At 41.3% G+C, this 23,131-nt stretch overlaps 1 protein-coding gene and 1 non-coding gene across 2 annotated transcripts in view; one reads left to right on the top strand and one right to left on the bottom strand.

Annotated features, from left to right (window-relative positions):
- Window positions 1-15,500, top strand: part of LOC137265262 (lysyl oxidase homolog 3-like) — a 31,878-nt gene extending 16,378 nt beyond the window's left edge. The window contains exons 3-9 of the mRNA XM_067800617.1: window positions 1,160-1,345; window positions 2,441-2,597; window positions 3,304-3,444; window positions 4,309-4,426; window positions 11,310-11,467; window positions 11,944-12,038; window positions 15,035-15,500. Coding sequence (XP_067656718.1) covers window positions 1,160-1,345; window positions 2,441-2,597; window positions 3,304-3,444; window positions 4,309-4,426; window positions 11,310-11,467; window positions 11,944-12,038; window positions 15,035-15,166 — 987 coding nt within the window. The 3' untranslated portion in view covers window positions 15,167-15,500. The remainder of the gene's footprint in view (window positions 1-1,159; window positions 1,346-2,440; window positions 2,598-3,303; window positions 3,445-4,308; window positions 4,427-11,309; window positions 11,468-11,943; window positions 12,039-15,034) is intronic.
- On the bottom strand, window positions 7,139-7,211 carry Trnar-ccg (transfer RNA arginine (anticodon CCG)). The gene has a single exon. It is a non-coding gene; the product is annotated as a tRNA-Arg (tRNA).
- Window positions 15,501-23,131: the final 7,631 nt, after the last annotated feature.

Below are 23,131 nucleotides of genomic sequence, written 5' to 3'. Positions count from 1 at the left end.
GTGAGTCTCAGACCCAGTATATGGATAATGTTTCAGATATGGCAGCTTATGATTTATCTGTGACCGTACGTTTGCAAACACAGTCTTTTGGAGAATGGAGTGAATGTGTTTAGTGTACTATTCTCCTAGCAATATTCTTGCAATATTTCGGGGGACACCAGAAATGGGCATCACACATCATACCTATGCTGGGAGTCGAACCCGGGTTTTCGACGAGACAAGGGGACGCTTTCACCTCTAGGCTACTCCACCACGCAGTCAGCATATTATGTCTGAGTGGGAATCGAACCCGGGCATACTGTGTGTGAGCGGTGTATCCACGTTCAACAGCGGCATAGTGCCACAGTGGGCTGGCACAAAGGGGCTTACTCCTGACTTAAGCAAGCAGCATGCACTTACATACACTTCACTACATGATTGAAATAATTTTGAAGACATTTCACATCACCGCTCAAGTGGCGTCTTTTAGTTCTTTTGTCATCCTTGTTGTGTGCCCTGTAGACGCCACTCACTTCTGGTAGTAAGTGAGTATAGTTTTCACACCGCTTTTAGCAATATTCCAGTATTATCACAGTTGGGAGGTCAGAAATCGGCTTCATACGTTCAACCCATGTCGGGAATCGAACCCGGATCTTCGGTATCACGAGCGAGTAAGGCCACCTCCCACCCAGTCTCAAGAGGATTGACTTTCTTGTACAGGATATAAGTGTAGGAAAACTGTAGTCCTGAATAACCACCCTGGGCCCTCAAAAATAGCAATGGATGTGTAATGTTTGTCTTTTATACAAGTAAAAGTAAAAATGTCCTCATTTAATACTTGGGTATGGTGCTGCCAAACCCATAAACATAATTAGAGCGAACCGGAAGTCGAGTCTGAGAGCAAAGGTGTCTGCAAAGTGATTGCGGCACTGTTGGCGATTGGATTACCCACGATCAAATGCTGTTTTTTTCATGATTATTTCTAATGGTTACTTCTGATGAATTGGTTCTGATGACTTCAATTGTTTACACCTGACATTTGTATTATTATACATTGTACAGTGAAAATGACTGTATCGTTTGCCTGTGATGATGTTAGAACATTAACGTGTGTTAAATTTGTCATTGTTGATATATTATGACTATTATTACTATGTATTATTGTTATCTCTACATTCAGACCAACTCCTCAGAACCCAGGCTGCTCATGCGCATGGTCGGTGGTAGATACGATTGGGAAGGTCGCATAGAGGTCAAAGAGGAACACAGAGAATGGGGCTCCGTCTGTGGGGAGAAATGGTCAATCAGGGAGGCCATGGTCGCTTGCAGGGAAATAGGACAGCCGTACGCCAAGCAAGCCCTCCAGGTAATGACGAATGTGGACTGTTTCATAGGATAGAGGAACATATAGAGTGGAAGCTGTCTGCATCGGTCTTCATCGGGTCTGAAGAAATAATCCAGTTTAGACAATGTGTCGGATTGTAGAGCCGATGATTAGTACACAATTCACGGATTGTATGCCAGTGTTGACGGATTGGACAGATACCGGTTTTGACAGCTTCCACTGTATTTTGTACATGCTCACTTTCACCCTCTAATCCAATCTAGTCGCATTCCATTACCCTTTCAGCTCTAACGAGTGAGGTCTGAAGATTCCTTCTTTGAAGATAATTCTTAAGTGGTCCTTTCTGGAACCATGAACATGTATTTTATGGGCCATACCCTTTTTCAACAAGACCCTCTTCTCAGATCTGGTACCATCTTCCATCAGCATCATAGCTGTATGAAATTGGAAGGTTCCCTGGAGCTCGAAGTTTAACGAATATTTAGCGGTCTCTATTATGATTTCAGAACATATAGTGTATAGAGTACCACCCCATTTCACCATCGCCCTCTTCTCAGATGTAGCAGCATATTTCATCACCCTTTGGGTTCTATTGAAATTTAGATACTTGTAGGTTCGAGTTATTGAGGAACTATAGTTACGTCACATTTAGCAATAACTGAACTGCATCGCAACACTAGCACCGTAAATGGTCTTCAGTCAGGGGTAATTAAAAAGGCCTATAAATCAGTCATTAGGCTTTTCAAAGAATTATGTTTATTAAACTTTTTGACGATTCTATTTTATGACATCATATCCGCCTCGCGCTATGGTTTGGTAACCCAAATATATTGATTCAAGCCAGTCGTGGCAAGTAGATGATGCCATGCACACCAGCTTTGACGTCATGGTGCCAATGTAGGCCACTGGTCAGTTTGACATTTGTATATAAAATTCGAATCATGTATGCCACCATCCTTGAATTCATTCACACGAACGAAAAATGGTGTTACCAATTTTAGTTAAAGTTCCTCTATCTTACGCTAACACGCTGGGCAATTGTTAACGGTCAGTGAAGGTCAGTCATCAGTGATTCGTTTATGTTGTGTAACCACTGTTTACGCGTGCATTATTCAGGTAAACTATTTCGGCGGAGAGCATTTACACAAGCACTACTATCAGATCAAGTGTAAAGGACGGGAAAGTCGCCTGGATCAGTGTGAAAAGATTCGGACGGACGTCGGGGTCACCTGCTCCAAGTCCATTCTTGTAGCTGGCATCGTGTGTACATACCGTAAGTGCAAAGAATAGACACATCGCTCCTTAGAAGTAACTAGGAGAATGGACGCTAAACCCTTCTCACGAACTGAAAGAATACACAAATCTTCATACGCAATATTCTCTATGTAAGTTAAAGAATGGCCACAACACTCTCCATAATTATGTAAGTAACCGTATAGTCACTATACTCTTCAGTAAAAGAATAGAAGCGTCATTTTCCAGACTAAATAAATGAATGGTCTCTGCAGGCGTAGGTAAATGTGAGTGAGTGAGCTCAGTTTTACGCCACTCGCAGGAAAATCCCAGTTATGTAGCGGCGATCTGTACATAATTGTGCCTAGACCAGACAATTCAGTGATCAACATCATGATCATCGATCGACTTAATTCGGTTACGATGGCATGTGCCAACCAAGTCAGCTAGTCTGAAACCCCGATCATGTTAGTCGTCTTTTACGACAAGCATAGGTTGTCAAGACAAATTGAAACCCGGATCTTCACGGGTCGAAATATAAAATTTCTACCCCAATAAAATGCACGTCTACATACGTAAACAGTACAAGGATGACAGCCTTGTATAGGAACAATACCTTCCTATTTTGTAATTTCTCTGAGTTTACCACATGATCAAATCGTATTTCCGACATAAAGCGAGCCAGACGAAGCGCGAAAGGCAGAAACAATAACCACCTTTCATTAGTTTACCTTGTTTTCTTGTAGGTCTTCCAGACCTTATCCCTGACCTTGAGGTCCTGGAGGAGTCTGTGAGACTGGCAGACCGACCCCTATACTACCTGCAGTGTGCCATGGAGGAGAACTGTTTGGCAGAGTCAGCCACTGTAGTCAGAAACACAAGCAAAAGTAAGAAACCTGACTGGCGTTATTTAAAACAAGAAGAAATAGTACTGTGGAAGCTGTCTAAACCGACATCCACTTGGACTGAAGAAATAATCCATTTTAGACAATGAGCCGGGTTGTGGAGCTGATGATACATGTACCCGCCACGGATTCGACTGAGATTATTTGCCGGTGCTGACAACTTGCCGGATTGGCCAGATGCCGGTTTTGACAGCTTTCACTGTACTAGTAATTATTGCCCTATCAACATGTGTACCATCATCCGTCCATATGATATATATGAACACAGCGCTTTCAAAAAACTCCAAGCTTAAGGCTTGGTAAGGAGTTTGAATTGTTTGTCAACTAACGGTGATATGTCCTATGCCGAAGGACACCATGTGAGGTTCTATACAGAAAAAAACATTGTTCCAGCGGATTCGGTTTGAAATCTGTAATAAGTAGTCTCACGCGGGTTAAAAGAACCCTAGTGACTAGTGATGTTGATAGTTGACGATGACAGCCGACTTCAATATGAAAAGCATTGTGCTTCAGTGTAAATATACCCTAGGCATACTGTTTGATCTCGATATCGAGGATGAATGTACATATCAGCGTTAGAGACGCATGACATCAGTTTGAGTGGTTTCCGAAGCCTAGATCTATTTCTCTGTGACTGGCACAAAGAGCAATGTTCAGTCAGGCTGAGATCCAACACGCGAATGTAAATAAACTCAGATGCACTTGCACAGAACTCGCCTGAAGCACTGCAGTAGGGATGTTGTCGCTTTGATGTTGTGGAATGTCTCAGCTGTAGCGACGTTTGAACAGTGCACGAATTGCCCTGTTGCATGTCAAGCGTTAACTATGGATATCTTGCATCTGCAGACTGGCACGCTCACAACAGACGTCTGCTGCGCTTCTCCACAGTCGTTCACAACGAAGGTCTCGAGGACTTCCGCCCATACAGAGCCAAGTCAGCTTGGGAGTGGCATGAATGTCACATGTAAGTCATGGCTTAAATATCGTTGAGTGGTTCCAGTGTCACATGTAAGTCATGGCTTAAATATCGTTGAGTGGTTCCAGTGTCACATGAAAGTCATGGCATAAACATCGTTGAGTGGTTCCAGTGTTGCATGTAAGTCATGGCTTAAATATCGTTGAGTGGGTTCCAGTGTCGCATGTAAGTCATGGTGTAAATATCGTTGAGTGGTTCCAGTGTCACATGTAAGTCGTGGCTTAAATATAGTTCAGTGGTTCCAGTGCCACGTGTAAGTCACGGCTTAAATATCGTTGAGTGGTTCCAGTGTCACATGTAAGTCGTGGCTTAAATATCGTTGAGTGGTTCCAGTGTCACATGTAAGGCATGGCTTAAATATCGTTGAGTGGTTCAAGTGTCGCATGTAAGCCATGGCTTAAATATCCTTGAGTGGTTCCAGTGCCACGTGTAAGTAAAGGCTTAAATATCGTTGAGTGGTTCCAGTGTCACGTGTAAGTCATGGCATAATTATCGTTGAGTGGTTCCAGTGTCACATGTAAGTCATGGCTTAAATATCGTTGAGTGGTTCCAGTGTCGCATGTAAGTCGTGGCTTAAATATCGTTGAGTGGTTCCAGTGTCACATGTAAGTCATGGCATAATTATCGTTGAGTGGTTCCAGTGTCGCATGTAAGTCATGGCTTAAATATCGTTGAGTGGTTCCAGTGTCACATGTAAGTCATGGCTTAAATATCGTTGAGTGGTTCCAGTGTCACATGTAAGTCATGGCATAATTATCGTTAAGTGGTTCCAGTGTCGCATGTAAGTCATGGCTTAAATATCGTTGAGTGGTTCCAGTGTCACATGTAAGTCATGGCTTAAATATCGTTGAGTGGTTCCAGTGTCGCGTGTAAGTCGTGGCTTAAATATCGTTGAGTGGTTCCAGTGTCACATGTAAGTCATGGCATAATTATCGTTGAGTGGTTCCAGTGTCGCGTGTAAGTCGTGGCTTAAATATCGTTGAGTGGTTCCAGTGTCACATGTAAGTCATGGCGTAAATATCGTTGAGTGGCTCCAGTGTCACGTGTAAGTCATGGCTTAAATATCGTTGAGTGGTTCCAGTGTCACATGTAAGCCATGGCTTAAATATCGTTGAGAGAGGTGCCATGTTGAGTGGCGTGTATGTCACATGTAAGTGTTGTCAAATATTTATCGGAAAACAGCCAGTCTGTCGCGAATTGAAAATGTGTGCTATTTAAATATTTACTAACACGTCAGCCACATATCGCAGGACCAGAATAGTGTTTTACAAAGGTTTTACTTGAAGTCTTTAAATGTCGTTACATGGGTGAGCTAGGTTTTAGTGCCGCTTTTGACAGCATGCTATATTCATGGAAAAGGTTATCGAAATACGTACGCTGTTGGTCGCCATCCACGGGCTATCAGCCGATTGGCAATTCAAACTAATGTCGTTAATTGCCATCAGCGTTTGACCACTAATGACAACTCTGCCTGAGGTGTGGAGAAGTTTCTTTGATGTGTTTAAGGTAAAATGCAGACATGTATGTGTAGTTATGACCGCATATTATAGGGGAAAAAACGAAATGATGCCGGCATAGGATGTTTACAGTTTCGGTGGAAAACACGAACACGAAAGTGGTCCTGAAAAAACCGAAAGCCATTCCTGATTCGAGAGGACAATATTATAGTTCATGCTCAATTGTCGCAACTCCTTGACGGTTTGGTCACTTGTGCTCCCGTACGCTTATGCGTAATTGCTTAGAACGATGGTCGTGGTGCGGATCACTGGATTATCTGATCCAGACACGATTATTTACAGACCGTCAGATAGCCGGAGTATAGTGTGGAGTTATACAACCAAACAACTGCTGGCACTTGTGTATAATATATGTTTTAATAGAAATAACGTCATAAATCATTATTTTGTATTAATGCCCCGATTGTCATGAGATCCACCGATCGCTTTCGGTAGTCTCACGGCTGTCAATGGCCAGCTGTGTTGAGAAACAGGTGTGCGTGTACTCACGGGCCAGAATTGCCACCAGATCTATCAGTTCGTGTTCCAGATGTACCGAATAAAATGTTACAGTTCGTATTGTGTCGCCACGAGTAGTTTTGACCCACCATAACGTCCGCTTGAGGTCGAATTCCGTAGCTAACACTACCTCTGCACATGCGCCGTGACCTAGCAGCTTCCGCCGACCTTTTCCGACACATGGTCAGAATCGTACTCCGGTAGTTAAGGGTTATTATTGCACAAAGAAGTATCTAAGTGTTATACACGATGTGAAAGGAAACGTCCCTCTTCCTCAGCGCCAGATTGAACACATGGGATTACAAGAAGCTTCCAGCCGGTCAGAGTGCTCCCACCTTGGCCTCATAGTTTTGTTAGCACATTTGGGGCACCGATATTTAAAACCACGTCCAGCCCGTTCAGTATACAAGGCGAGGAGTTAATGTACTTGTTAAAGGTTGTGGAAAACGTACTGATGAGCCTGTTTATTCACTTAACCATGTCTGTTTGTTATTGTCTGACGTTTTTCATCTTTAGTGGTCAAATATTTCGATGTAACTACTTTTTCCGAATAGCTGTGTATTTCATTCCTTGTCTGAGGTTTAAATATTTTGCATTCAAATATATCCACACCGTGAATTTTGTCTTTGCAGCAATTCAGAATTGCAGTTAGAAATGTGCAAAAATAAAAATGTACACTTTCATGCGACCTTGATGGGACTCGAACCCACAATCTTCGGCTCCGGAGGCCGACGCCTTATCCATTAGGCCACAAGGCCGACGCACGGATAGATCTGTTGCAATTACTTGCATTTACCAGTTGATGATATTTCTTGCACGGGGAATGTGATTTTGATATTTTTTACCATTAGCATTATTTTTGAGAGACAATATCTACTTATTGTTTTAATTTATTAATAAGTAACTGCAGCTGGTATTATTATCGATATGTGGCTTCAGTGTCAACGACGCCATGTAAACCTTTAATTCACTCACTGAGTTATTATTGTTGCTATTATAATTTCTGTTCCGTAAAGGTCCCGGGGTAGAATAGGCCTTCAGCAACCCATGCTTGCCATAAAAGGCGACTGAGCTTGTAAGTGGCGACTAACGGCATCGTGTGGCCAGGCTCGCTGACTTGGTTGACACATGTCATCGGTTCCCTATTGCGCAGATAGATGCTCATGTTGTTGATCACTGGATTGCCTGGTCCAGATTCGATTATTTACAGACCACCGCCATATAGCTGGAATATTGTTGAGTGCGGCGTAAAATTAAACCCACTCACTATTATCATTGTTATTGTTGCGGTGATGGGTTAGCTTGGTCGTCGCGCTGAAGACCCAAGTTCGATTCCCTACATGGACACAATGTGTGAGCCCCTTTCTGGTGTCACCTGCCGTGATTGTGCTGGAATATTTCATAAAGCGGCTTCAAACTAAACTCACTCGCTTTTTAAATTTTAATCGCAGCGGTCATAGGCCACTCAGTGTTTGCTAACTAAAGGTTAAAGGTTTGATGATTTATAAAATCAGCCGACAGATCAATTTTGAAATATAACCGCTTCAGGTTTTCGATGGAGTTACAGACATTATATCAACAAAGTGCTTAAAACCTGTATTTGGATGTAACGTACAAGGAAAGTGAACATTATAAAGAGAGCACAACATTTGCAGTGGAGGGTTACAATTAAGACGTCGACCAGTCTAAGTAAACTTATCCTCAGTACTTTTCGTTACACTCCACTACTGAGTCTAACAAAACCTTATGGGGGGTCGCGTCGGGTAACCTTTGAGATTGACCAATCAGAACACAGCTTACCAAATCGCGAAAGTGCTCATTCGCACATTCCTTTTGAACTTTTCATCTCGAAAAGGTTCGTACCCGAACGATTCCGAATGCTATTTAGCGTACGTTCGCTACCAGGTGATGCACACGACGTACATACAACCATGACAACAGTAAGTAAACAGTCGCTGAAAATAGTGTTTTTGACAATATTCAAGGATGTTATCTTGCGGAAATATTAGCTAATGGTAACCAAGTCAACAGAAACAACAAAGCGTATATACTGCAGGTTACATAACTGTGTTATATGCGGATTTTTGTTTGTGGAGCGATCTGTGATATGATTATTTTGAAAGTCCCTCCGACCCCTAAATAGTAGCCTTTGTCTGATTGGTTAAATCTATTTAACCGTCTCGCGTATGATTGGACGGCCATTGGTCGCTCAATGGTTACCTGAGGCGACCTTCTACTAGGTTTTGTTAGACTCAGTGGAGGAGTGTAATACACTGAGGCTAAGTTTACTTAGACTGGACGTCGACTGACGGCAGAAACAAAATGGCATACCCAAAGGGATGATTGAATTATAGTCACTCCGACTATCTCCTTTGTGTAAGCCAGAATGAAAATCACTTGTCTAAATCATGCGTTTGGACTTCACAACTACGACGTTTCAGGGCCTTTGATTTGTATGTTGAGCAGGAGACAATAAATTGCCCGGTCACCAGGCCTTAGTCGCGTGAACACGTGCAGTGAGTGAGTGAGCGAGTTAGTGAGAGGTTTTACGAAGCTTTAACAATATTCCAGGCATTTTAGGGCGGGGAACATCAGTAACGGGTTCCACACACTGTACCTATGTGGGGAATCGAACCCCGGTCATCGGCATGACGAACGAACCCTTTAGCCCCCAGGCTACCCCACTGAATGAACTGGAGATCAAACTCTCACATACTGTATCTATCCAGAAAGTGTACTGGAACTCGGTAATGAAAAATGGAGCATTTTCTACCTTCGGAACTCTATAGACTGACAGGCTGCATTGTAATCGGACATCTTGTATCACACATTGGCTGCTGACATGCATGTCAAAACATTGACTAGAGAAGAGTCTCGTTTCTTGTTTACTTGGTTTCGTCCTATTGCACAACTTAGTGCGATAACCAGTCCAGAATTTTTAAACAGTTAACGGGATGCATAAATATTTATCAGTATGATTTGATAAGTCTATGCACGTGAATATTGCAGCACTAAGCTCCTTCTAATCCTAGCAAACACGTCGTACGGCGTGCTCTGTCGTAAAGCGAGCTCTGACAAACGGAAACCTAGAAATCGAGGAAATCTCAAAACGAGGCTCTGCCGCTAGAAAAGTTTGGCGGTCTCTGACGGAACTGATATTACATCAACCTCTTTGTGCGTCACAGGACTACGGCGAATAAGCGCAAAAAATACATAACAGGTTTAACCAGTGAGCCAGATGCATTGTGACTTATTTTACAACCTCATCAAACAGGGGCAGTCTGCAATTCCATAGTTAAGATATGCTGCCTGAACCTCGATATAAAGTATAGAAAGACGGTGTTTTTAAAGTTTGTAATTACATTTTATTTATAAATATCATTTTCTTATGAAACAAGGAATTGAAATTCAGTTTAGCTAGAATTGTTTGAAGTGTCGATTTACACTTTCACACGAGAAAATTCGGATCGGCTGAAAAGTAGGTCAGTGTCTGAATGGGTTAATGAGACTTATGTTTTGCTATGGGTGGACAGTGGATATGTCTTCGTGATATTTTAACGTTTCAGTATTGGTTAGATACTCTCTTTTTTACTGGGTACCCAACTGATTACTGGTCACGTTGACTATGCTGGTCGTAAGAGGCGACTAACGGGGTCGGATGGTCAGACTCGCTGACTTGGCTGACACATGTCATCGGTTCCCAATTACGCAGATCGATGCTCATGTTGTTGATCATTGGGTTGTCTGGTCCAGACCGCCGCCATATAGCTGAGATATTGCCGAGTGCGGTGTAAAACTAAACTCACCCACTCACTGGTCATGTTTATGCTGGTTCTTTGTGGCATTACTTTTGATCATTAAACATGTCTTCACACATAAGAATGAAGATTTTGTATGGATATCAACTTCTTTGTATGAGAACACAACGTTTCGGAGTTAATGCTTACTCCTTCACCAGGTGATTCAGAATGGGGTACAGAGCTATATTTATATGTACAGGTAAACAATAACAAGGTACCAAGTGGAATTAATTAACGAAAGCTGGAAGCCAGTACTGATAGGAAGCCGACAGTTATGATAACAATGATGGAAGACAATGGTAATACATTACAGATGATAGGACATGTTTACATAACACAGGTAGGGGATAAGGACGATGTACATGATTGGGGATAAGGATGGAAGCCAATGGTGATACATTACGCATGATTGGATGATGTTTACATAACACATGATTGGGGATTAAGGATGAAGAACGTGATTTACATGAAGGTGATTACATGAATGTTGATGACGTACAAACACAAGTTGATAGGGATGTACACGGGTAGATTAGCTATACATGAGTTACATGGATAGAATGTACTCAAAAAGATGAGATTAATTTATCAATAAGTCCCAGGCACTTGGTAGGTACACTCCTTGGTCACGGTTGATTGCTGGTTTCTGTCTCCGGATCTCGATGGCCTCTTGTAGTTGATATCCATAAAAATCTTCATTCTTTTGTATTTCATTGCTAAATGTCCGTCAAAGACTCTTCACACATTTTTGACTATTTCAACAGACGCACAATATATTTGTATTTATACTTATCCTTAACAAACTTGAGTAGTATAAGTTGAGAGCGTTCCCAAGGGAAGGGGTTCTATCCCTTGGAATCGTCAAAACAACATAGGTTTTTATTTTGCCTGCCGCTCCAATTTAAAGAGCCAGAGGGCCTCGTCGGCCTACCGTTTTGTGAAGCCTATTCATACATAAATTGTAGACTGGAACTATGAAACCGACAATAGTCCAGACGAAAACATTTTGTTGTTGTTGTTGCTGTTGTTTAATTTATCATGATTATTATTGTATAGGCACTATCACAGTATGGAAGTGTTTGCCCACTACGACATCATCGACGAGAACGGCAACAGGTTGGCTGAGGGGATGAAGGCCAGCTTCTGTCTGGAGGACTCGGCCTGTCAGGATGGAGTGGTGCCCAAATTCGATTGTGTGGGTTTCCGAGACCAAGGTGAGTAGACAGGGCCGGGGTGTGGTGAGTGCGGAAAGTCGCCAGCGAAGTCTTCGGAGACCAAGGCAGAGGGTACAGAGGGTACAGAGGTCAGATATCGCGGTCTTGTACTTGTATTGTTCATATCAGTGATTATTTTACGGCGCTTCTGCTCTGTTTAACCAAATATGTATGCTGCGATAGTACAGACTACAGCTCAAAATCACTAAAGACCAGAAGAATACGTTATAGAAATATCTACATAAACACGTTGCACTTATCAGCGTCACTTGGGACGGAGTCTGATAAACTACCCTCCAAAATTGTTCTGAGAGACCTGGAGCCTGATATGGGAGTGGTAGAATTTCAAGACAAGCAGAAATTTATAATGCAACGTGACGCATATTGCAGCGCTGTACAGATAAGTATAGATACAACGACAGAAATCCCATGTCTATCTGTTGATATGTTCACATGATTACATCATTTGTCTTCAGGACTGTCCGTCAACTGTTCTGACAACTACATGTATGACATCGACTGTCAGTGGATTGACATCACTGACATCAAACCCGGACAGTACATCTTTAAGGTGAGAGGTCATTCACAATACCACCAGAGCGAGTTATACGAATAGCCAGTAGTGTTTCATTCGTGCACATTACCGCAGTTGTATGCCATGTTGTTTGGACCGTAGCGGTAGCCAGACTGCTTGGGTGTTAGCTGGTCACGTCAGTGGTCCGGGTTTGATTTCCAATTTGGGTTGGGTATACACCGGAATCTCTGCCACACCGTTGCAGGAACATTGTCCTTCACTTATTCCACAATGTGATATTTTAACGTCAAGAATATGTTATTGTTCATTTTCAACGCACTCACATAATCGACCTTTTTCAACCAGTGGCTAATATTATGAACATTGCCCCACAACCATTAGGTACTATGCTGCGCAATGAAACAAGTCACCTAGTCTGGCATTCACATCTCGCCCAAGTTAGCTGCATAAATTAAGCATGCTTTGTTGGCGGACTTAATCCATCCTGTAACCACAAGGACATTTGAAAACACAAATTAATTGATAAGGTGAATGGTACACTATGTTTATATGTGTACTTTACGAATAAATTTCGAACCCAAAAGTCAATCACACATAAGCCCTCACCTTTCGAAGAGTAGACCTTTCACATCAACGTATCCCATTATGTAGGTTACCCGCGAAGATCCAGGTCAGAACTGATCTTCAGTAACCCAGCTTATCCGAGGCGACTAACGGGATCGGGTGGTCACGCTTGCTGACTTGGTTGACACATGTCATCTTATCTCAGTTGCGCAGATTGATGCTCGTGATGGATTGTCTGGCTCTATTAGTTACAGATCAACCGCCCTATAGCTGTGATATTGCTAAGCGTGGCGTTAAACAACAACCCAACCAAAGGTTAGGTGAAGAAAGTTACTGTATATAACCCACGCAAGATATCTAGCTCTATGTATTGTAGTGTCATAATTCATTACAGTCATGGTAAAGATACCCTATGCTTGTTCACTGTAAGTTCCAAGAGCGCAAACACGATCAAATTGGCGAATTTGAACCATTGGCAACAATAGTGAACGAAGCGCACCTACAATATCATTTTTCATCGTCTTCCGACGATATTTTATGCTTACTTCACCTCGTTGTGGGACTTTTAAAAACACTCACCGAATCCAGCTTTATTCACACACGCCCAAACAAACTAATGTTACCATCAACTAAAAACATATTTTGTAACGCATTCAGCATTTTCTGTTTCAAACTTCAATGTGAAATTACGCTGCTTAGTACTGCTTCCAGTACGTTTTCAAGTCATATTCGAACCCACACATATTCGCAATTGGTGAAAGAAGGAGAATACTAAGATTGTCCTTCTCCTCAACCCCTCTTCAGTTTTTCCTTTGCTGACTATGTTAAGCGACCGTAAAATTACTTCCAGACAACAGGGAAAAAAAGATCTAATAAAATAACCGATTATTGTGATTACTTAACCCATTGACCTCAATTTCTGTTAAAATGTAAGGGAAAAAACCCAAAATAAGCTATTTCACTGTCTTTGTTTATGGAACTTTGAGATAAGAAACAGGTTTTTTTGCAGCACTACAGCACTAGCTTTAGTTTGAGAATTCTATTGTCGAGTTGCTCGGCGATGGGCGCCTGATAACGAGGCCTACACGCTGTTTAAACTTTATTTATTATTAGACAGTAACATAAAACACATGTTGCCGCGATGTCAGCTTAAAGGTTATTGTGCAACAAGATTTCTTTTGTTTAATACTTAAAATGAAGGTCTTGTCATATTCGGAGATAAGATACATGGATAGACGGCATGAGATTTCTTCATTCTTTACAAACTTGCCTTTCTTTAGCTGTTCAGTATACGACTTGCTTGATAACGGTGCAAGAACATACACTGGAACCTAATAAAAGGAGTGTCGTTTAGATGTATCTTATCCTAGATATGTTACGATATATCTTATCCCTCCTAAGCACTCATTCTTTTAAATACCTCTCAAATACGTTACTTGGCACGTTCGAAGAACACCATTCTATATATGAAATTGTTAAACGCTTTAAGAAATCGGGACCATTCACTGACTCGGTGCTCGTGTTCTGAACTGAAACCTGTTTTTCCATGGTATTGCAGTTCAGATGTACTAAACGTGTTATCCCGTGCAGATAGCCTTTGGCAGATGTTCTGAGTATATTGGTCAGGAGATATGGTTACCGACGACATCTATAATCAACGAGCATAGCAACCACCAAGCATAGGTTTCCGAGAACATATCGTAATCACCATGCATAGATGATTTTAAGCACAAAGCATATTTCACTAAGGATCTATTTGAAGCTCCACGCATAAATTACTGATGGTCTGCTTAATCCGTCAAACGTGACTTAGAGCTGTTGGATATCTATTTATCCCTGAAAGCACAGGGTACATAAAACATATTCTAACCATGAGATATAATTAATAAGGGACCTATCCCAACCGCAAAGCCAAGAATACTGAAAACCTTTTTCAGCCACCAAGTATAGGGTGTTGAGGATCGTTTGAAGCCAGTCATCATAGGCTGCAAGAAACCTGTTCTAATCCAGAGCCAACATAAGCCAGATGTAACTGCCTGTATATTCCACTCTTTCGGAATTAGTATCCCCGCCACATGTTAGGGATATAGATTTGAGCTCCGTCCTAGATGATGTGGACAGAGTTTCCTAAAAACCGGTATACATAAGGAAACCAAATTTGGTATGTGCTTTCAGGACATGGTTGCCGCAGTGGAGTTTGAAAACGGAAATCGTGTTAAAAAATGTTAGAGTTATTGCCCTTGCCATGCGTTTTGTTGATTTGTGCACGTTATTCCTGTGGGAACAGATTTTCTCAGTAACCGTTATAGATAGGACAAGCAACGAAATGTTATATGTATTTTCAGTACATGAATGTTGTGGTGGAGTTAAAAAACAGGATTCAGATACGAACAGAACACTGTGGTGAGGATATTGATGACCATGACATTGTCCTCTTGTTATATTTTAAGTCAACTTCATCTTCACAGATGGAAGTAAACCCAACCCTCCTCGTGGCTGAATCCGACTTCGACAACAACGTTGCCTCCTGCGAACTGTGGTACTCCGGCTACAACGCCCGAATATTCAACTGCGAGTTCGAAAGTTTACTCTCAGACTGAGAACGTCACTTCCGCTCATGCGCACTGTGATTCTTCCGGCGACAGCGTTTGTAGACGAATTACTTTAGGTATTACCAGTTCAGGTAGAAGTTGTTTACTGATTAAATCCATCGTAATGGTTTCACGAGTATTATTTCGCGTTGGTGTATAAATGCAACTTTAATTGTAACTGATTTTGTTACCTAATCATTGAAGAATTTAGTTATTGACGTGTACAGAATGTTTGTGTTAATCATCCACTGATAAACTTTACTGCAAACTGGCATTAAATGCTGATTTGTGTATGTATGCATTGTAAGAGAATACTTAGCTAAATAAACAACGAAACGCGTTATTCTTGTTTCATTCATTTGCTGGCTTGTACGTAGCAAGCCAGATGTTTCGTGAAAGCCCAATAGGTTGTAAAGCTTTTTTATTTGTCAGTATTGAGGACTTGGCCAACCGTTTCAGCAACAATCATGTCCGAGCCGGGGCTTTTTTTATTAGTAGTAACAACGTCTCATATTTGCACAATACATTCAGCTGAAATACGTTAAAACAACTTATTTATCTGCAAATAAGTTGATATTTAGGGGGACCTAAACGTTCAGTTTGGATAGGAAGTATCAGCGTTAAGAAACCTTTGAAAGACAGACATCTTATAAACGCAGCACCATTTCTCTACCACTTTGTCCGTCACCACCGCATGGGGTACTCGTGCATGGGGATGCCATTCTTGATTTTGACGGTTTTCAAGAAGGTTGATATATCGCTGTAGATCATTAATTTTAACAGTCATTCTCTATCACACAGTTGTTAGCGTTTGTTCCTAACCTGTTTTTTTGTTTGAAAATGAAAATTGTACACGTGCACAGTTCACGTCACACACCAACCATCTTTCAAAAGCGATTATTGTACAAACAGCTATGGCCAATTGTTTCAATGGTAAATTGAAAATGAAGTTCATCTAATGTTTAAAGATCATATAAGAATAAAAACATCTGTCCGCCAAAACATATTACCCCAGGTGAAATGAATTGTCACACATGTCGCTGAAGAAAGCTTTGAACTAAGAAAACGTGATATATTCACGTTGAAGACACTCATTTTCACACAATTTCGTCATGTAACGTATTCACATTGAAGGCACTCATTTTCACACAATTTCGTCATGTCATGTATTCAAATTGAAGGCACCCATTGTCAACGAACTATTTCGTCAGGTTTGAGATAAATGGTATCAGTTCAGGTACCAGTGTTAATCTATCACAAGGAAATGTTTTAGAGTTTTCATTCCTGAAGGCCATTGTTGAAAGCAAGGAAATGTGAAGGTTTCATTTTCTAATGCAAGTTATCGGTACTGTATGATAAACGAGCAATTGACTCAAACATGGTATTCATACAATGTTTTAAAAGATACCTTATATACCATTAAAGGGTCGGGGATATTCCATTTTGCGTGCATGCCTCTAGCAAAAAAGGTAATACTAGTATATATCCATACAGTTGAATGAATAAAATGTCACATTTCCCCTTTACTCTTCATCATCTCTTTTCTTCCTGACCTCATCATTTGCAATCTTTAAAATGCACTATCACCATTATTTCAATATTATCAATATATCTGCACCCTCTTAAACAATCCTTTTTAGCGTTACATAATATGATGAAGAGTACTAGGATTATCAAAATATGTGTTATATGCTAGAGGCATTCAATATTTATTTTAAAACCTAATATTTTGATAATCTCAATTCATCATATTCATCAAAATGTTTGTAACATTTTATGTGAGTAAAACGACTCTTATAATACCAAGCCATGTAGTATTTTCATTTACTTCGAAGAATACTCAATTCATGCGTAGATTCTCTCTACTTGACAGAGGTGTTTTTTAGCCAAGATTAAACAAAAAGTTCAAAGGAGTTGTCTACATTTGGCTTTTTTCATATCAACCTCCAACAGAAACCTCGCTGTTACAAGAGAACCGCAAATGTTATATCAAGACACATTTGTGTTTTGTTTATGAGGCTGAGATATCGTAAATTCTCCAATGAGGACAGGGGGTTGTACAGCTAGTGTCATGTATTAGATTTCCAGATATGTACAATCAGCCCCCCTCACCCCGCACCCCCTCTTCTTCCACACATACACTTAAACATACGCTCTCATGATCATCCGCAATTACAACTACCAATGCAGAGAAGCCTGTGTAGCATTCGTCTGATATGAAATGCTCCTCGTCAGAATTATCCCAGTGCAATTTTCCCCCGTCCACCCCATCATTATTATATATTTTTGATAGACAAAATCTCCACCGCAGTCTGAAAAAGCACGCTTCAGTCCAGTTGTGTTTCCAAACCATGTCTTTTAATCTTTGTACTGATATAGCCAGGGGATGGGATGAGAATATGTGCGTTTGGATTGGCATGTGTGTTGGGATGTGACGGAAATCAGTTGCTACCGGTTTACTAATGTAATGTGATTAACCCATCGTTATTAAATATCACATATCATATTTAATGTCACGTTATTTGAAGCGTATGCTGCATTACGTAAACTGGAAAACGGTGTTGAATGTCATGAATGAGCATTAGCATATTAATCATGTGTGCCTTTCCCTGTGTCATCGTTTGATTTATGAGTATAGACCGTCTTCTTCTTCCACCTGAGCATGACAGGTGCGCTCTCGGTGCCACAACGGAGAGTTTCTGGTCTTGTTGCGAGTTGCGTATTTATGATCAACCTACATGTGAAAGTTCCCTTTGTCGTTCGCACACACACTCATGCACATGCACACACACAGTCACGTATGCATACTCATACACACTCATGCACACACAAACATACATAGTTTAATATACAGTCAATCTGCTAAACCCTTATGGGTAGCATGCCTCTCATTCTGGGGGACATTCCATTCAATTCTAACCGTTAAACATACAGACACATGCAAGTAAATACTGATGGTTAATCTTTAAAAACGTTATATAGTAATCGCTTGGTAGAAGAAATTAAAGTGAAAGATGGATATGACCAAACAAGTTGAAACGTTATAACACGTTGCTGTGCTGGAAAGCTCCCCTATTCACTGCAAACAAAAGGTGCAAGACACGACTGCAATAACCGTATCAAAACATTCATCAATGTTGCGAAAACTCTTCCGTTTTTTCTGTTTCAGACACCATTCAACACTAAGGATCACAGGAAAATTCAAGCCTCACTTCATCATTCCAGTTTTCACCACTACAGTGCAAATCAAATCCGGTGATGAAAACTGAACAATATTAAAAGAACGTTTGAATTTTCCTGTTATCCTTTGTTTGCTCCTCTCAGTTTATTTTCCCAACAGTCAAGCCCCCCGTACAATGCTAAAGCCTTAATGAATCAAGTTTAGATTTCACCAGGTTCATCGCCTATCGACATCTGCAAGATGCTAACCTACGTTTGTGGGTAAGAACCTGTGATATCCGTTTCAGTTTATATGGGTCTATTTGGCTCAATCAAAATAATTCCTACTAAGAGACTAACCGTTTGTCTCCATATCAAACTATCTTGCATTCTTTCCTCTGCCCAGCAGGTTTTACCTTGATCCATGCATCACTAGCCTATATGATTATCAAAATATTTGCACCCAAGGGATCACTAATACTGTTTGCTGGTATCACCTTACAATAAATTGAAAAATCATATCACATAAAAATATTTTATATGGCTTATGTCGTTCCAATGCAAGAAATATTATCACAAAAACAACACCAGGCATGAGCTCAAGTACTTTTTCAGACATCATCCTCGAGGATATCCAGAGACATGTTGGCATTGCGGCACCGTTGTGACCAAACATGAACATTTATTTTTTTCTCGAAAAGGCAATTTTGTTGTTTATCGACGCTGATAGTCACGGTACGGCAGCATGGCGGTCGCGTGTGATGATAGCGCCACCAGCTGGGGAAAGTTATCAACCAGATTTGACGTCTTCATCCAGCACGACATTGACACAGCTGGCCTGGAGTGCCACGCCGCCTTACTTCAGGACCACTTGGGAACCGCTGCTGTCTTGTATAATGAATGTGATGCCGCCGAGAAGTTCGATATGCCTAAAACTATTCATCATCAAGTACTGTCATGCTTATACATGTTCCTAGTTGGCATGGTTACATATTTTTTTTCCTAAATAATCATTAGTTGTCAGGTCAGTTTGTGATGACAGTAGTCTTTTGATAATTGCGCATTTGGGAACCGATGACATGTGCCGATCAACTCAACACCCAAACCACCCGATTCCGTATGTCGCCTCTTATGACAAGTTTGGGTTGCTGAAGATCAGTTCTAACCCGGATCTTCATGGCTTAGTTATCAACAAGTGCTTTTCATCGCAGACATTTCACAAATTGTTTGGAATATTATGAATAATTTTGCATAAGGATGTTGTAAATAAGGTGATTTGTTTGTTTGTTGTTAAACGCCACATTCAGCAATATTCAAGCTATATGACTATTGCCTGTAAATAGTTAAGTCTGGACCAGACAGTCCATTTCTCAATACAATTAGCATTGATCAACAATGACCTGGTCAAGCAAGTCAGCAAGCCTGACCACCCGATCCCTTTATTCGTCTCTTACGATAAGCTTAGCCATGGGTTGTTGAAATGGTCTAACTTTGATCTTCACGGGGCTGAAGAGGTCCAACTCTGATCTTAAGTTTTTAAAAAGTATATTCACACAATACAACTAAATAAACGTCACGACATCGAATCTATAGAAAGTAATAGAATATGAGTTCAAATCTGAAGCTACCAACTATTCCATCTCAGCAACGTCATGCACGACAACGTCACAAATTGACAAGTCAGTTGTGACATAACAGATGGTCGCCTCTCCGGTGCAATAAATATGTTTATTATTCCAAGATACTTCGCTAAACGATCAAAGGTACCGACTTACTTTATTATGCTCCCTGCTGGGGTTGAGCCGATCTGAATCATTAACATTATTTTCTAATTAATACTTTAAGATGACATTCGTAAATAAACAAAATGCCGCCTCCTGTCGATATATTACGTGGTTGTAGAGTCTCTTCAAAAGAAGAAGACATCAACATCGAGACCACCTTCGAAGTTCTACTTTATTCGACTTATGTCAACAAAAAGCTCGTCTGAAGGATGTTCTATCAGCGTATAACGTGCGACATTGTTATGTCGGGGTACAACATGTGTGCACTGAGGAATCTGAGAGGAGTATGTTTACAGTGTAATGGATGAACAACTTCTTTATTAAGGTGCAGAGACGTTTCGATACGTATTCTAATAACGGTGTCAAGCGGTATGAATCGGTAGAAAACAGGGATATATATCGTTGCGATGAAATTGAACGACACAATAATAGCGTGTACAACCACACGTGCAGAATGGAAAGGCAGTATGGCGAATAATGCCACCCAAGCAAGGGTAAGCTGTCACATTTCCGTTGACAATGACCAATGGTGTTCTCTCCTGTACACAAATGTCTCCCCACACCATTCCACCACACGGCATGGACCGTGTATAACGTGCCGGCGTTTGTTTTCCCGTTCTGTATTAAACAGGCTGTCTTCCATCAGATGTCATCGGTCAGACGACCCTATGTCAGTCACGTGGCCACCAGTGACATACAGTCACGGCCAGTCTCAGGCAACAAAATTTCGCTGTCAGTAAAGATCCTCGGGGAGGAGTTTAAGCTCTAATTCCTGAGTCAGCTTGACATATGCCATAAAGTATATCATCGTCGTCTATGACGTCACTGTCAGGTATCGATTCCCAAAGTGGCTTGGACCAGTCTTCAGAGACGTGATTACGCTACAGTGTTTCGAATCCGTGAAGATCCGGGTTGGAACTGATCTACTTCAACGCATGCTTGTCGTAACAGGCGACTAACGGGATCGGGTGGTCAGACTCACTGACATGGTAACTCGTGTCATCGTATCCTAACTGCTTAGATCGATGCAGTTTGTGACTGGATTGTCTGGTCCAGACTCGATGATTTACAGACTGTCGCCGTATAGCTGGAACATGCTGAGATCGGCGTAAACAACAATCAATCAGTCAGTCAAACGTGGACTCTCTGGTGTCTTCCGGGTGATCTGTTCCAACAACACGGGGGCATGCAGTGGGGACATGAGTGGCTCCAATCGGTATCATGCCCAAGTCGCGATCGTGTTGTTCGTGTGAAAGTCTTGGTATTTTAGTAATCTTTTTAAAATGTCTCACATATCGGATCATTCATAAATACACTGATTGCAAGTCTTGTTTCCATTGCTTCATTGACATCGACGTCTATCAGTCTCAGCTAACATCGCTGTGCTTAGAAGATATGTTGTGTATTTTATTTACAGTTTGTGTTATTAAACAGTAACTGTTACAATTTCATTTAAAGTAAAGTCTCTTATGGTCGTCAGTTAAAATCTGCATCACGCCTCTTATCCAGCTCAAGAGCCATCAGTGAGCGTTTGAAGAGGATGGTCTTGAGGATTGCCCGGAAGCTTCTGACATCCGCGACATGTTAAGCACTGCAAATGGAAGCTCATACCACAGAGCAGCATCTGTGTTTGGCGTCCTTGCTGGTGACACCGTTGTCTGCTGTTGGCAGATTTAATGAACTGGACTACCCTGTAGGTTCTTGTGGGTACACTGGAACCGGTCAGTGGAATGATTTGATGGCACAAGGCATGTCTATCTCAATGTTAGAATATGCGTGTCTTTGTGGACCTGAATTATTTACTCATACTTTCGTCAACGTGTTTTAGCACGCCACAAACTGGATGATCCAGAGCAGAATTTATTCTAATAAATTCATGAATTCTATCCCAAACCAATACGTAAACTCTAGTTGTACTTTGCTCAGAAACTTCCCTCACCAACTCAAGTTCCAGTTTGGGACATGATTTGCTTACAGAGGCCGTTGACGACCTGTGGTTACTGGTCATGTACATGTTTAGCGCTACTACTGTCTTCAGCTCTACTACTGTTCTAAAATACAGCTTTTACATCTGTTCTTGCTGCTGCTGCCATAACAACTGTAGCTTGTACTACTAATACTTCACCGCTACTACTACTGCTACTACCACTGCTGCTGCCGCCGCCGCTACTACTACCACCACCACCACCACCACCACCGCCACTACTAGCACTACTGGTCGAACTACTGTCAGTATTCTAAGAACTTCAATGTTTATTACAAATGCTGTTGTTATCCTTTTCCCACTAATGTGTAGACCTCCAATTCTGAGGGTATCCCGCAGTTAATGAAATTAACCCTGACTCACTCACCCATCAGAGACTCAGAAATATGCACATGAGTGCTGATTCCATATCATCTCTTAACACAAACGCAAGGGTACTCATCATTTCCGCACAGTCACAATGAAATGAATATGGCAAGATTGCCAGCTTGCAAAGTCTCCTTCATCTAAATCACCGTCGGAAGACCAGAATTAAAGACACTTGAAATATTCACTATGATGCATGACAAGTGCTCTTAAAAGCTTTTCAGTGTTTGCAGTGCTCTTTCTCAAGGCTATATCTCAGTGCCCCACTATCCCGACCAATTAATTAACACTGCCCCACAGTATTGCAATAGATGTTAGTTTATAAGATAAGGCCCAGACTTGGCTGGTTGACTTGGTCCGGCCTATCTCGGGTTGGCTACTTGAAGTCAAGTGCTGCCAGGTTTGATTACATTGATACCGTTATGGCGGCACTCCGCTCCATATTGCTGTTACGTTTACCGCCCTAATTGCACAGGTTTATGACAAAGGGGACTTTATCATAATACACGGAACCAGGTCGTGTTTACATCGTGGTCGGGGCCACGTGACGCGGTGTATTTGTTCAGCTTATTCGATGTTCTCAGGCTGATCCTGTCGTAATAATTCGCCGCTTTAAATATGATATCACTTCTTTAAACATGGTCGATAGTGAAGCAGTATAAATTACGTAATGATGTTGAA

This window comes from Haliotis asinina, chromosome 15 (genome assembly GCF_037392515.1).
Source record: "Haliotis asinina isolate JCU_RB_2024 chromosome 15, JCU_Hal_asi_v2, whole genome shotgun sequence".
NCBI lineage: Eukaryota > Metazoa > Mollusca > Gastropoda > Lepetellida > Haliotidae > Haliotis > Haliotis asinina.
The sequence above is the reverse complement of the archived record's forward strand: the minus strand, read 5'-3'. Positions and strand labels throughout refer to the sequence as shown.